Source organism: Balaenoptera musculus, chromosome 10 (assembly GCF_009873245.2).
Source record: "Balaenoptera musculus isolate JJ_BM4_2016_0621 chromosome 10, mBalMus1.pri.v3, whole genome shotgun sequence".
NCBI lineage: Eukaryota > Metazoa > Chordata > Mammalia > Artiodactyla > Balaenopteridae > Balaenoptera > Balaenoptera musculus.
Genome location: NC_045794.1, coordinates 3,092,992 through 3,109,859, shown reverse-complemented (window position 1 = coordinate 3,109,859; position 16,868 = coordinate 3,092,992). Strand labels below are relative to the sequence as shown.

Genomic DNA, 16,868 nt, shown 5'->3' with positions numbered 1-16,868 from the left:
CAGAGCAACTAAGCCTGTGCACCATGACTACTGAGCCTGTGCTCTAGAGCCCAAGAGACACAACTACTGAGCCCATGTGCCACAACTACTGAAGCCCACACGCCTAGAGCCCATGCTCTGCAACAAGAGAAGCCACCGCAATGAGAAGCCTGTGCACCGCAACAAAGAGTAGCCCCCACTCGCCACAACTAGAGAAAGCCCGCGCGCAGCAACAAAGACCCAACGCAGCCAAAAATAAAAAATAAATTAAGGGCTTCCCTGGTGGCGCAGTGGTTGAGAATCTGCCTGCCAATGCAGGGGACACGGGTTCGAGCCCTGGTCTGGGAAGATCCCACATGCCGCGGAGCAACTAGGCCCGTGAGCCACAGCTACTGAGCCTGCGCGTCTGGAGCCTGTGCTCCGCAACAAGAGAGGCCGCGATAGTGAGAGGCCCGTGCACGGCAATGAAGAGTGGCCCCCGCTTGCCACAACTGGAGAAAGCCCTCGCACAGAAACGAAGACCCAACACAGCCATAAATAAATAAATAAATAAATAAATAAATAAATAAATAAATAAATAATTAAAACAAAAAACAAAAAAACACAATGAGATACCACTTCATACCCACCAGGATGGCTATGATAAAAGACAGATAATAACAAGTGTTGGTGAGGCTATAGAGAAATCAGAATCCTCATTTACTGCTGGTGGGAATGTAAAATGGTGCAGACACTTGGGAAAACAGTCTGGCAGTTCTTAAAATGTTTAAACATAAAGTTACCATATGACCCAGACATTCTACTCCTAGGCATATAGCCAAGAGAAATGAAAAGACATATACCCACACCAAAACTTGTACACATTTTTTTCTTTATAGCATATTATTTCTTTAATAGAAAGGAATTCTGAAATAGTATATGTGTTCTACATCGATTATAAAAATAATACATACCCATTTCATTAATCGTATTAAAATTTATAAAGAAAAAGAAATGTTTTTTTCATAATTCTATCATCTTGAGATGGTCACTACTAACTGCAGCAAACATCTTTCTAAATGTTTCCATAAATTTATTTACATTTACATATTTGAAGTATTTATGACTTTTGCATCTTTTTAACTTAAGATTATACCATAAGCATCTTTTTATTATTATAAAAGTTTAAAAATATTACATTAAATGGCTATATAATATTCTATCATACAGACATTTCATAAATTTGTTTTCTTTTTTTATTGTGGTAAAAAACACATGATAAAATTTAGTATCTCAACCATTTTTAAGTGTATAGTTCAGTAGTGTTAAGTATGTTTACATTGTTCTGTGTATAACAATTTTTATGGCAGCGTTATTCACAATAGCCAAAAGGTAGACACAGCCCAAATGTCCATCAGCTGATGAATGGACCTGGTATATCTATCTATACAATACAATATCATTCAGCCATAAAAAGGAGTAAGTATTGAAACATGGGAGAACCATGAAAACATTATGCTAAGTGAAAGAAACCAGTCACAAAAGACCACATATTATGATTCCGTTTTTATGAAATTGGCAAATTTAGGGACAATGTAAATTAGTGATTGTTTAGGGATGGGGGATAGGAGTTGGGGGGTAATAGCTACAGGGTATGGAGTAGCTGTTTGAGATGATGAAAATGTCCTAAAATTGATTGTGGTGATGGTTGCGCATCTTTGTAAATATACTAATAACCATAAGAAGTGTGTATACTTTAAATGGGTGAACTGTATGAGTTATACCATAAAGTTATTAAAAATAGAATCTGTGAACCCATACTGATTCTAAGTAAATAAACAAATAAAGGTCACAACAAAGATCTTCCTTCCAGACTAATGTCAACTAATAAGTATAGAATCAATGACAGAAGTAGAATATGACCATTTTATAACCACCATTTAATAATCAACTTTTTCAAGAGACATCGATGGATGCTATAACCACTGCGTGAAACAGGATATTCAACACAATCTCAAGTATCTCCCCACAGAGTACATTAATTACAAAGAGGAAAAGGTAACTTCACAATGAAGAAATGTGACAGACATTGCCTTAACCAAGTGATGGGATACAGCAACTATGATAGGACAGACTGATATCAGGTATCCCCTGATGTGACGTACTGAGAAGAATACAATACAATGTATGTAATCTTCCCGCCAACAATGTTTAACCTAAATCTATTCAGGAGGAATCAAATCCAATGGAGGGAAATTCTGCAAGACAACTGTCAGGACTCTTCAAAAACATCAAAATCAAGAGAGATCCTCCCCCGTCGCAAAACGCTGGAGAACTGTTTGTTCTAGGTTAAAGTAGAGGAAATTTAAGAGATTTCTGGAAACCAGACATAACACATAGCCCTTGAATTCTGGACCACAACATACACACAGTAAAGACTGTCACTGGTGCACTGAGGATATCAGACTATGAGCTCCACATCAGGAAAGAACAGGAATGGGAAGTGTCCTGTGTGCCATAACAGCACTGTGGTCATGCAGGAGAATGCCCTTCTGGGTGGGAACAGGGTAGAAATAATGAAAGAACGGGAACAGGGCAGTAAGTATGAGGGAGCCACACTTCTCTGAGTATCCATGAGTCCATAATGATATGAATGAATAAATAAATGAATGAATAAATGGGGGAGAAGGGACAGCTCTTCCTTACAGAAAGAAAAAAAAAAATCCAGAGAATAAAGATAAGAAGAATGACAGAAATCAAAAATCACCATTAGGAAATACTACAGTAATAACTGTTGCAGGCAAGAACCATCAATGGATTCTAAAGCTGGTAGGTGAAAGTACGATGAGAAAAAGGATATTTGCATAGTGTCAAAATATCTTCCTAACACCATTGTAAAGCAATTATACTCCAATAAAGATGTTAAAAAAAAAAAAGTATCTTCCCACAAGATAATTACTAATTACAATGGGACAATAGTACCTTTATAGCAGAGAAACCTGGGAGACAGCATCTTAACTAAGTGATTAAGATTAGCATCACCAATAGCAAGATAACAACATGTTCCTCCTGATATGACGCACTGAGAAGGGCACAGCATCAGGTCTGTGGGATTCTTTTTTTTTTTTTTTGACAGCCGAGTGGAAGTGTAGAGTCTTAACCACTGGACCACCAGGGAAGTTCCAAGGATTCTTGCCAAAAATGCATAGTCTCGATTTAATCATGAGGAAACACCAGACAAACTCACAGTAAGGAACAGTCTACTCTTCAAAAGTATCAAAGTCAGTAAAGGCAAATTAAGGCAGATTAAGAAACTGCAGGGGCTTCCCTGGTGGCGCAGTGGTTAAGAATCCGCCTGCCAATGCAGGGGACACGGGTTCGAGCCCTGGTCTGGGAAGATCCCACATGCTGCGGAGCAGCTGGGCCCGTGCGCCACAACTACTGAGCCCACGTGCCACAACTACTGAAGCCCGCACGCCTAGAGCCCGTGCACCACAACAAGAGACGCCACCGCAATGAGAAGCCTGCGCACTGCAACGAAGAGTAGCCCCCACTCGCCACAACTAGAGAAAGCCTGCGCACAGCAACAAAGACCCAATGCAGCCAAAAATTAATAACTAAATTAATTAATTAATTAATTTTTTAAAAAGGCAATGAATATATGTGAAGGGCACAGGTTATCAACTGTACTTTTCTTGCAACTTTCCAGCATATTTAAATTTTTTCAAAATAAGAAATTAGAGGAAAAAAAGAAAACAGACATTTTGCTAAATGTCTATTTCACAGTCATGTACTGAGTACACTTAAAATCCACATGTCCTTTATTCTAGCACCTAAATTACATATGCAGTATTTCTAAGGAAGGCGGATGATGTGAAACAATAAAGAAATGTGCCCAAGATCAAACATGTGAGAAACTTAGAGCCTACCTTAAAACATTACTCATTCGATTGCTGGTCCACAGCTGTACCTAACAGACCATGCTGCCAAACAATTTGAAGCATTTAATAATATATCAGTGACCTGCTAGATTCCATGATTATTCTACACTTTTAACATTCCTGTCAAGTTCTCTCAGCCTGCAAAAAATAAATAAATAAATTTTTCTAGCTGCTAATAACAACATTCATTGCTGCTATACAGTCAAGGAGTGCTTCTTGCTGCATCCTACACTGTGCCAGATAATAAGGATGCTGTAACCAGCACCTAGCTGCAATTCGGCCAGTGATGCAGGGAGCTGCACAGGCTTCTTCTGTGGTTCTGCAGGAATTAAACACTAACCCTGCCAGGAATGCAGCAGGAGAAGACTTGCCAAATGAAGGCTGTGCGCAGCCCGTGGCTTTCCTAACAGCAACTGAGTGAACACTTCCTTCATCGACTATAATATTGCTTCACAACGTGACAAATGATACTTTTCAGTCTCAGAAACTAGTTACAAGAACTTCCCTGGTGGTCTAGTGGCTAAGACTCTGTGCTCCCAATGCAGGGGCCCTGGGTTCGATCCCTGGTCAGGGAACTAGATCCCACATGCCGCATCTAAAGATCCCACGTGCTGCAACTTAGACCCGGTGCAGCCAAATAAATAAATATTAAAACACTTCTAATACTCAAAAGAAAAGCAAAATTACCAAAGAAACTTACAAACCTCAGCACTTTCTAACGTCACCAACATTACTAAGGGCATGTGGTGCCTAGAATATGGAGGACGTAAAATAAATGTCTGATGAATGAACTTTATAAATTTATTTATTTATTATTTATTTTTGGCTGCATTGGGTCTTCGTTGCTGCGCGTGTGCTTTCTCAAGTTGCGGCGAGCGGGGGCTACTCTGCGTTGCAGTGCGCGGGCTTCTCATTGCGGTGGCTTCTGTTGCAGAGCACAGGCTCTAGGTGCACAGGCTTCAGTAGTTGTGGCACACGGGCTCAGCAGTTGTGGCTCATGGGCTCCAGAGCGCAGGCTCAGCAGTTGTGGTGCACGGGCTTAGTTGCTCCATGGCATGTGAGATCTTCCCGGACCAGGGCTCGAACCCGCGTCCCCTGCACTGGCAGGCAGATTCTTAACCACTGCACCACCAGGGAAGTCCCATGATGAATGAATTTTAAAGGTACATGAAAAACATCCCTCTTACTTATGATTTACTGTAATACTCTAATTCATCATCCCTTGATTTGACTTTGAAGTAGGTAAAAGATATTATCATCCCCATTTTATAGCTGTATGACTATGGAAAATAATTAATAAAATTTTAAAGAATAACCTGTTACCTTGCCTAATTATGAGAAATAATTTCAACAGTGGTTACTGTAAGCCTAAAATGATTTTTTTAAAGGAAAAAACTGTTACTCTTTTTTAGTTTTAAGCCTCAGGTGAACCTTTCACAGATTTAATAAAATAGAACCTACACTACTGGCTGAACACATACCGTAGTCTACTATCAGAAAGGTAAATCTCTTAGAGGCACAATCAATCCAGTTGCTGGGATGATAGAGGCTTCTGCTCTGTTCTTTTGTTTTCTCATTTATTTTCCTCTGTCAGTTATGTGTTTAATTGGGACAAAGTTTCAAACTATACTGTAGTATTGGTTATATCATATAACAGACCTTTAGTCTGTTTGCTGGCCAGAAATAGTCTGAGATTATTATTCTATATGAGAAAAGCTGGCAGCGATGATTTTTAAACACATTCTCAAATTTGAACTCACTGCACTGTTCTTTTTTTTATCAAAATGCATTTGAGAGCCAAATGATTAATAATCTTAGCACCTCCAAGGTGGCATATCGTCCCATTACACATTCAACTATATTTTTCTAACCAGATCTCTTGCACTTGTCAATCAAAATTTATTTTATTATATACTTCTGATAAAGTTTTTGTGGCAACTCCCTATTACAATTGCCAGAAAATCTTGGACTCAACAAACAATAAGTTTTGTTTCATCTACAAAGAATGATGTTCTGTTTGCTACATAATCTTGGCTACCATTGTTCCTACTTTGATACATCAATTTGCTGTTAGCTGTTGAATACTGCTTTGACCCTTGAAGGATGTGAGGGTTAGGGGTGCCGAACCTCCTCAAGTCAAAAATCAGTCCAAAATCTGAATATAACCTTACAGCCGGCCCTCTGTATCTGAGGTTCCCCATCCTAGGATTCAACTGACCAACCAACCACAGATCATGTAGTACTGCAGTACATATTTATTGAAAAAAATCTGCAAGTAAGTGGACCCAACTCAGTTCAAACCCATGTTGTTCAAGGGTCAACTGTATATTCTTGCCTTACCTGATCAGCTTAAATTGACTCTGATCCAAATTGCAAATAGCCCCTCAGTTTTACACTCATCTTTGTCATCTGTAAATATTTACTAGGCGCCTACTGTGTACTAATTTTGTACATACAAGGGACTGAGCAACAAGAACGGACAATTGCTCCACTTCAAAATGGGCATTCATAATCTGTTACAGAAAAACTTTATAACCTTTTTGGAGGGAAATTTAGCAGCCTTAACCAAAATTTAAACTCTGCATCTCCAAACATACTATATTTACAAAATACTAGGCCAAACATACAAAGATACATGTAACAAGGATTACTGTCTGTTTTCAATAGGAAAAAAACTGAACATAATATTCATGCCTGTCAACAGGTGAGCAATTAATAAGATATATTTATGAAAAATGATACTTTGTGGTCATTAAAAAGAATAAGGTGAGTCTAAAGTACTGAGTTGTAAAGCAATCTATGACACTTTGGTTTAAAAAATAGGCTCAGGCGGAGACGCGGCGTGAGGAGCCCTCGGCACCTCCAGTCCAGTCTCGGCGCGGGGTACCCTGGAGGCGGGCCGAAGGCTGGCTGAGGACTGTGCCCACCGCTGGCGCGGGGAGGAGAGCGAGAACCACCTGAGCCGGGTGTACCTTTCGTGCCCTGCGTTCCCAGCCTGGCCCTCAGTCCACGGCGCTGAAAGAGGGGCAGGGGATCAGAGGTGGCGGGGAGATCCAGGTGAAGTAGGTTTCTCTGCAGATCCAGCGCCGTTAAACCCTGCCAATGCACACTTTTTAAAACACGAAGAAATTAAGGCTTAAGGAACTAGAGTCACCTGCAACAAGTGGATGGATTCGAAAAGCCCAAGCTCCTTCTAGAACAGTATCCAACCAGGCCGCGCACTGCAGCATGTATGCTCTACACAATTCATAACACACATGATGACACTGACAATAAAGTGGTTACAGATCTAGGATGTGGCTGTGGAGTGCTTAGCATTGGAACTGCAATGCTGGGAGCAGGGTTGTGTGTTGGATTTGACATAGATGAAGATGCACTGGAAATATTTAATAGGAATGTAGAAGAGTCTGAGTTAACAAATGTTGACATGGTTCAGTGTGATGTGTGCTCATTATCTAACAGAATGTCCAAGTCATTTGATACAGTAATTATGAATCCTCCCTTTGGGACCAAAAATAATAAAGGGACAGATATGGCCTTTCTGAAGACTGCTTTGGAAATGGCAAGAACAGCAGTATATTCTTTACACAAATCCTCAAATAGAGAACATATTCAAAAGAAAGCTGCAGAACGGAAAATCAAGATAGATATTATTGCAGAGCTACAATATGACCTGCTGGCATCATACAAGTTTCATAAAAGAAAATCAGTGGACATTGAAGTGAACCTAATTCGGTTTTCTTTTTAAAAGCCTCCAAAGACAAAAGCAGCTTAAAATCTAATTTAAATGAATAAAAAATGTTTACTAAAAAAAAAAAAAAAAAAGGCTCAGAACAGTTTTTTCAACAAACGGTTCTAGGGCAACTGGATATCCACATGCAAAAGGATGAATCTGGACCTCTACTTCACAGCATACATAAAAATTAACTCAAAATGGATCAAAGACCTAAATATAAGAGCTACAACTTTGAAACCCTTAGAAGAAAACACAGGAGTAAATCTTTGTAGGCTTGGGCTAGGCACTGACTTCTTAGACACAACACCAAAAGCAAAAGGAATAAAGAAAAAAATTAACTAATTGGACTACACGTACATCAAAATAAAAAATATTCTCATGTCAAATGACACTATCAGCAATTGAAAATACTATCTATAGATGAGATAATATTTGCAAAACGTTTATCTGATAGGCACTCGCATACAGAATATATATAGAACTCTTATAATTAAGTAATAAAAAGACAAATAACCCAATTAAAAATGGGCGAAGTAGGGCTGCCCTCGTGGCGCAGTGGTTGAGAATCTGCCTGCTAATGCAGGGGACACGGGTTCGAGCCCTGGTCTGGGAAGATCCCACATGCCGCAGAGCAACTAGGCCCGTGAGCCACAGCTACTGAGCCTGCGCGTCTGGAGCCTGTGCTCCGCAACAAGAGAGGCCGTGATAGTGAGAGGCCCGCGCACCGCGATGAAGAGTGGCTCCCGCTCGCCGCAACTAGAGAAAGCCCTCGCACAGAAACGAAGACCCAACACAGCCAAAAATAAATATAAAAATAAATAAATAAATAAAAGATTACTATTAATTTTTTTAAAAAATGGGCGAAGTAAATGAATAAACATTTCTCTAAAAATATAGGAGTGACCAATAAGCACATGAAAAAAATGCTTCATATTATTCATCGTTAGGGAAACAAATCAAAACCACAATGAGATGCTATTTCACATCCACTAGGACAACAATAATGAAAAAGACAGACAATAACAAGTATTGGTGAGGATGCAGAGAAACTAGAGTCCACATACATTGTTGGTGGTCCCATACACTGCCGCAGCCATTCTGGAAAGCAGTCTGATAGTTCCTCAAGCTGTAAAACAGTCACCACATGACCCAACAACCCTACTTGGATATATACGAAAGAGAAGTGAGAATATATGTTCTCACAAAGACTTGGACACGAGTGGTCATATAGCAGTATTACTCGTTATAGCCAAAAAGTGGAAACAACTCAAACGCCCATCAATTACTGAATGGATAAACAAGACGTGGTGTAACCATACAAGAGAATATTATTCAGCAATAAAAAGGAATGAAGTACTGATATATGCAGCACATAATAACATGAATGAACCGCAGAAACATTTTGCTAAGTCACAGAATCCAGTCACAAAATACCACGTATCATACAATTCCACTTATATGAAATGTCCAGAATAGGCAAATCCGTAGAGGCAGAAAGTAGATTAGTGGCTGTCTTGGGCTAGGAGTAGGGGAGGGGGACAAGGGAGTGACTGTAAATGGGCAGGTTTCTTTGGTGGGGGTGTGTGTATGATGGGAATGTTCTAAGATTAGATTTTGGTAATAGTTGCAAAACTCTGCAAATACGCTAAGAACTACTGAATTGCATACTTAAAATGGGTGTATTTTTCAGTATGTAAATTATACCTCAATATAGCTATTAAAAATAAGGTACAGTGTATATACTGTATTTTCAGTATATAAAGATTATATTTTTCTAAGTGGGGAAAAAAAAAAAGATGTGTGTGATGTCCACAGGCACAGAACTCCAGGATATACACAAACTGTTAACAAGTCGCCTCAAAGGTAGGGTATCAGAAAAACCTTCTTTTCCAAACCAGACATTTTTGAGAGTAAAAGAGTATGAGTAATTATACATTTATAATTATAAACGTAATTAGTAATTACAACAGCAGCTGTAAATCAGAGAGACAAGGGTAGTGAAACAGGAAAGCTTCCCATACCCCACGTTTTACTTTTGTGATTTCACAGAACCAGTCACCAATCATTACTTCCCTCCAACTTATGGACATATAAATAGCCTTTAAAGTCTAATTTTATATCTAATAATCTATTATTGGCACACTGATGTTTATGTGGGTTTGTTCAGGCAATATTTCCATCAAAGTGCCTCTAACTGCCGAAGAGAGTTATTTCATGGGGACAGGAGGGGAAGTATAGCCCAAAGAAACCATCTACAATACTCTATCTTTAGAACCTCAAGTTTTACCCTGAAAATTAATTTAACTTTGCATTCTGCATTACATTATTACTGGCTCTATTTTAACAAAAACCCCACTTCTTTCTTATAATAATATTCATAATATGAATAAATATGACCTTCCAGGAAGAAACATCCTTATCTTGTGACTCAGCACAGGGGTCTGCAAACTACAGCCTCTGGGCCAAATTCGGCCCACTGTTTATTTCCGTATTGCCCTAGGCTAAGAATGGTTTTTTCATTTTTAAAAGGTTAAAATCAGAATAATAGTATTTTATGACATGCACAAGTTATATCAAATTCAATTTTACTGTCTGTAGCTAAAGCCTTACTGAAACAGCCACGCTCTTTCATTTACTGCACATTCCTTTATGTATTCCCTCCGGCTGCTTTTACCCTAGAACAGCAAAGCTGAGTAGCTGGGACAGAGACCGTGTGGCCCACGAAGCATAAAATATTTAGCATTTGGTTCCTTACAGGATAGGTTTGCTGACCCCTGGCGCAGACCAAACGAAAGGGTCAAATTCCCCATTTAGGGAAGCACGGGTCTGTGGGTAGAGTGGTTTCTAACACAACTTAACCTCATCTACAAAATGAGGATAATTGAGCACTAAATCAGAAAGTTACTGTAAAGATTAAATGAGATTTAGCCCATATAAGCACTCAATAAATGCAATGACTGCTATCATATAAGATTTCTGCTCTACAACTTTTTTTTTTTTTTTTTTTTAGCCACACTGCATGGCATGCAGGATCTTAGTTCCCTGACCAGGGATCGAACCAGTGTCCCCTGCTGTGAAAGCGCAGAGTCTTAACCACTGCACCGCCGGGGAAGTCCCTACATTACAACTTTTTTAAGCCTACAAACAAATGTATTACCTTAATCTTGTCTTCACTGACAGGACTTTAATAATTTCACCATGATATTACCACCTTTTTAAAACTTCTTCATAGCCTTTCTAATGCTGGAAACCTAAACATTTCTAGATTTCTCCTTGTATTAAAAAAATCTTCAAAAATTTGAATTTTTATTGATATTGAAACATTAATACGTTGTCACATTGCCAGGTGCAGTACAGTTCCATTTAGTAAATATCTACTGCATGCCACAAACTACATTAAATACTCTACATACCATCTCATCTAATTCTCACAATAAACCTACAATCCCATTTCACAGAGGTATCAAACTCAGAGAGGAAGCTATCTGCTCAAGGTCAGACAGCAGATGAGTGAAAGAGCTAGAATTCAACCACAAGTCCCAGTGCCACCTGCCTCAGCCTGCAGACCTGCACCTCTGGACCACAATTATTCAAGTGGTCAGCAGAGAGTCCGGGATTTCATTATTATGGTATTTCAGTAAGTTTCCCAAGAATCTTTTCAGTCAAAATGCCAGGTCACTGGTATTTTTAGGCAGCAGAATTTCGAAGCTAGTGAATGGATTTTGAAGAAGCCCTTGGGAGCAGTTGATTACAGTATAAATACTATTGGAAAAGAGTCATCAGATTTCATTGTGTCCGAACTGATTACAGTGTCAGGTAGTTGGGTCAATACCTAATAATAAAGTAATTTTCTCTAAGTCAACTGACAAATAGATTCACCTTGTCCAAATCCCAAATGTCAATACAGGAGGCCATATTTTCACATGCACTGAGACCTAAGAGCACATCTAGCTGGAACAAAACATTGCTTCTGGAAAAAGGCACATAAAGATCAATTAGAACTGCCAGAAAGACTCCTTAGAAATCTAACCTCCCTCATCAGAAGAGAACTGTTAATATTCTAGGCTCAGCTGTCTTCTACTTGAATGACTGCCACAATCTGGAACTAACTTAATTGAAGCTAGAGAATGAAGATCCATTTCCGAAGAGGCCCATTTAGTAGAGACAATCAGAGAGAAGGGAGAATTGCTCGGGGAGAGAGAGGCAATGAGAAGGAAAACTTGGCAACCGATCAGATGATTCATTTGGCCCCAGAGAATGCAGCAAGGAAAACTGCTTTACATGAAGCCCTCTCCATTTTGCATGTCCCACAGAGCAAAAGTAAAAAGCATTCTTTTAAGCGAGCCAAACAGAAAGGTTATTTAAAATGAATGACTTGATCCAGAAGTTCAAGAACCCATTTATTCTTTTTCTTTTTGGCTGTGTTGGGTCTTCATTGCTGCGCGTGGGTTTTCTCTAGTTGCGGCGAGTGAGGGCTACTCTTCGTTGCAGTGCGCAGGCTTCTCATTGCGGTGGCTTCTCATGTTGCGGGCTCTAGGCGCATGGGCTCAGTAGTTGTGGCGCGTGGGCTCAGTAGTTGTGGCACACGGGCTTAGTTGCTCCGCGGCATGTGGGATCTTCCCGGACCAGGGCTCAAACCTGTGTCCCCTGCATTAGCAGGCGGATTTTTAACCACTGAACCACCAGGGAAGTCCCCACATTTATTCTTTAAAGATTTAAAAAAGGACATTACTCAGAGTCACAGCACACTCCACCTTTTGCTGGATTCTCCTTTCCTCAGGGGTTATAGTTTCTCTGCAGTAATGTTACTTATTACCCTTCTCTCTTGTGTAAAGATGAAAGTACATTTTTTTGCCTAACAACACCAAATAAATATTTCCACTCCCATTCCATTGGATGAAATTAATACTCATTTGTACTTTGCTAAAATGTCCAATTTCTTCAACTGTTTGCCCTAAAAATAATTACTAGGATGTAATCAGTATCAGTTGTTATCATTTATGTGCACAAATGGCATCCAGAAATTATCTGGAACACATATTTTGATAATAACTGAGAAAAAGAAGAGAGGAGACTATAAGTCAAAAGCCCAGTTTTACTTCTAGATTTTAGTTTTGATTACATCATTTACTTGTCTTGTAACTTAGCTATATCACACCCTTTCCGAGCCTTAATTTCCCTATCTATAAAACAAAGATAACGACAGTGGCCGTGCTGTCTTCAGAGTTGTGAAGCTCAAAAGAGATCATGTACGTGAAAGCTCTATGAACACTGCAAAGGATACACAAATGTAAGCCATCATTATTGATCGTTTTATCTTGACAGAGCTTCCCTTTTTAAAAGCACAGCTTGCCAACTTTACTCAGTCAAAACATCTCCTTCTACTTTGCCCCGGGCTTATATGACATAAATTGCCGTAACAAAATTACTCTGAATTTCAATAGGAAAACAAGTCAACCCTCTATAAACTTGCTTCATTCTAAAACCTAAAATCAAAGGCAAACTATGTATTTATTGACATTTCTTCCAGCAAATCTAAGAAGCAATGATTTATTTTTCAGGAAACTTGTCTGAAAAATAATTCTTGTTTTCTTCCTACAAGCCTTATTTTCTATACATTAATTATCACAGAAAAAAAAACCTGAAGGAACTATAGTTTATAGTCTAAAAATATATCTTGCCCATGACGAATGCAGATATCAGAGTTCAGATTATCGTATTCTACCCTAAAACTCAAAATCATCACGTTTTTAGAACAGGAAAGGAAAATGAAGAGATTACTTAATATACAGAGTACCTTTGGAAGATCCCCCTAAGCAACCTGCCAATGAACGAACTAAGTGACACAAAGACAATGAGAAAAGAAGACATACTTTTCACTGAATATCATTTTGTACCTTTTGAAATCTGAGCTATGTGCAGTTAAAAATTGTATGTTATTTTATTAATTCAGTATAAATCATGGAGGGAATCCGAAGAAGCCCTATTATTCCAGAGAAGAAAACTGAAGCCAAAGAAGTAGATGAGTGCTTCAACATCGCACTGCTGGACAGTGGAAAAGCTGGGACGAGAGCTCAGGAACCCAGTGGAAGCCTCCAGCGCTTCCCCATCGCCACAATGCCTTGTGGTAAAACAGCAAGGGCCACCTGATAAACAACTAAAGTACTAATGCAATCCCTTTCAGAACTGTGGCCTTCCAGGGGTCCTCGTGACTTCTATGATACAACGATAATCATTAATGTTGTCACAGAAGTTCTAAAGCAAAGGGTCAGAGATGACAATCCTCATTATCAAGACTCGTAACAAGTACTAAGAGTTAATAAAGACAACACAGCCATCGGAATGTGGACAGCGTGTCTCTCCTCTCAGGCATCAGCAGATTCAAGCTCTAACCAGGACAGGAAAATGGTGCAGCCTTTACTAACAGTAAGAAAGTCTGATGAGGCAGCACAGATTTAGTACAAAGAGCTTCTTCCCAGTGAACTGACTCAGAGGAAGTAAAAGCAGACCACAGGAAATTTTAGTTTGAAAGAAGCCTTAACAATTCCACTGAGAACTACTCTTGAATAGAACTAAGGATTATCAAGGCCCCTTCTAGTCCTAAAATCCTCAAACGTGGAAAAGCAAGGCAGCTTCAGCTCCTCTTCTGAGTAACTCAAGCATACTTTTCCTCTTGGTAAGAAGAAATGTTAACTTTTTCTTTCAGTGGGCACAAAGGCAGGGAAAACAGCAGCATTTCCATAGGAAAGAATAAGAGAAGCCAGAAATGAAAACTATTCCAAAGAACGTCTGAGTCTGTCTGCTTGGAAAGGAAATTTATTACAGGGATTCTTCTTTCCTTCCTAAGTCTCTATGTAGCCTTCGTATTTGAAGAAATGCATGCATGTTAGACATTATTAGGCTTTTCCTGTAGTTTTTGATATCTGCCAAACATACTGTAGTCACGTATTAGTTAATCTAAGTATTTTTAAGCACTGGGTAAGTCTGTTTGCCAACAATTAGTTCATCTGATGAAGCCTTTGAAAAAGAGAGAACTTGAGGGGCTTCCCTGGTGGCGCAGTTGTTGAGAATCTGCCTGCCAATGCAGGGGACACGAGTTCGAGCCCTGGTCTGGGAAGATCCCACATGCCGCGGAGCAACTGGGCCCGTGAGCCACAACTGCTGAGCCTGTGCGTCTGGAGCCTGTGCTCCGCAACAAGAGAGGCCGCGATAGTGAGAGGCCCGTGCACCGCGATGAAGAGTGGCCCCCACTTGCCGCAACTAGAGAAAGCCCTCGCACAGAAACGAAGACCCAACACAGCCAAAAATAAATAAATTTATAAAAAAAAAAAAGAGAGAACTTGAGAGAGGATAACAAGCCTGGCCAAGACATAACCTCCAGCCATCACCGCTGTTTGTATTTCTGAAGAAAAATCATAGCATACGGACAAACCATACACTAGGACTTTCGCAGTGAACTCTGGGTCACAAGGTCACATCACGTGGAGAAGTCTCTCTCATCACATCTTCAATCCTGTATCAGGAACAAAAGGCCAGAGAGGCTCAAGTTCCAGCACTAGCCGATCACTGTCATCTCCAGGGGAATCTACAATACAAACACCTAACCTCAGCCAAGGATCTGAGAGTGCTGTTTCAAATTCCATCTCCAATTTCCACTAAATATTTCAGATACAGGAAGGATGTCTGAAGTAGTGTTTGTTCATAATTTTTCTACTTTGTTGAAAATAACTCTGCCTCATGGGAAAGCAGTCTCATCATTCAAGGAAGAAAAAAAAAAGTCACAGGAAACCTGAAAGTCAGATGTTATCCTTCACACTGAAAGGTACTAATGCCAAAAACTCTATCCATGTATTTCATCAAAAACATCCTAAACACACAACCTGAAGCCAAGAAAGTCAGAGACATTAATTCCACTCCCTCTTGGCAACAAGTCAGTTAACCAGTGACAGAACCTACAGCAGAAGAAACACTTGGTGACTCACATATTCCCCTTTGAGGTCCATTTTAAAATTAAAGAGCTGGTTTCTTTGGGAAGAAAAAGAGGGACAAACTTTAAAATTATCCATTGAAACTTCAGGTCCAAAAACTTAAAAACCTCTTTGCCTCCTGGTCTCAATATCAAAGTCAATTCCACTTTTCTTTCCAAAAATCATGAGTCACACCATACATCTGGTAGCCGGGAAATTTACTGCCTTAAATTCATTCACTTAAGATTGACCGAATGCCCACAAGTGAGCGAGCACCATCCGAATTCAACGAGGATGCTGAATTTTAATGGGATCTCCTCCTGGCGCTTCCATATTTATAACTGGAAACGCAGATTCTTCTTCTGTTGACTTCAGGGGAAAAAAAACAAAACAAAACAAAAAGCAGTAAACCAACTTCACAGAGCGCTGCTCTCACGTAAATAAAACCCGATGAAAGAGAAAAACGGGTCTTGTCCGCGGCAAGGCCACCTGGGCGACAAGCTTTTGAGTGGTTTTCAGCTGCTGACCCGCGACCAGGCGGTACCGGGCAGCAGGCGGGCGTGGGCGGCGTGTGCGGGCTCGGGTCCAGGCGAAGCCGTGATTCCACCCCGCCCGCCCGCATCCACGCTTCGGGATCCCGGCCGAACCTACCGGCCCGGCCCGGCCCGGCCCGGCCCGCGCTGACCCCTCCGGAGCACCGGCCCTGGGGCGGGATGCCGCCGCCACCACGGCCGCTCCGCTGGCCCCCGGAACCACCCCGCACCCCCGGCCCAGGCGGAGCAGCCCCTGACGGACGCGTTCCATTCCGCACTCCGCCCCGACTCGTCTCCCGCCGCCCAGCCTCCCGCACTCCCCACGGCTCCCAGCCCGGACCGCCACGGCCCCCTTCAGCCTCCGCTCCTGACCTGTCCCCGCGGGGCCCCGGGCGGCAGCGCGACGCCTCCATCCCGCCGCCCCGAGAGCAGCAACCTCGTCCACACCCGCACGGCGGGCGCCGGGGCCAGCCTGGCGCAGCGGCCCAGCCCCGCAACCGCACCTCGCACTGTCGCCGCCTCCCATTGGCCGCCGCGCTTCCGCCGCTCCGCACCCATTGGTCCGCGCGCCGCTGCTCCCCACCGCCCCCGCGGGTGGGTTGCCAGGGGCGGTGGCGGCGCCGCGGGAGGGTTGCTACGGACGGGTTGCTGCGCGCTGGTTGCTACGCGCAGCTGGGTTGGAGGAGCCGCCCAGCCCCCGGTAACCGCCGCGCGCCCAGGCAGCCCTCACCCA

At 41.4% G+C, this 16,868-nt stretch overlaps 2 protein-coding genes across 3 annotated transcripts in view; one reads left to right on the top strand and one right to left on the bottom strand.

The window, feature by feature from the left end:
* The window catches only part of TULP3 (TUB like protein 3), a 45,748-nt gene extending 29,159 nt beyond the window's left edge, over window positions 1-16,589 (bottom strand). The window contains exon 1 of one of the 2 annotated variants that reach the window (XM_036866451.1): window positions 16,508-16,589. In XM_036866451.1, the coding sequence (XP_036722346.1) occupies window positions 16,508-16,548 (41 nt within the window). In that variant the 5' untranslated portion in view covers window positions 16,549-16,589. The remainder of the gene's footprint in view (window positions 1-16,507) is intronic. The other variant, XM_036866452.1, reaches the window with a different exon arrangement.
* LOC118901943 (rRNA N6-adenosine-methyltransferase METTL5-like) lies at window positions 6,590-7,647 on the top strand. Its single transcript, XM_036865793.1, is given in 4 exon segments — window positions 6,590-6,603; window positions 6,766-6,961; window positions 7,026-7,051; window positions 7,053-7,647. Coding segments are annotated over 4 exon segments (831 nt in total).
* Window positions 16,590-16,868: the final 279 nt, after the last annotated feature.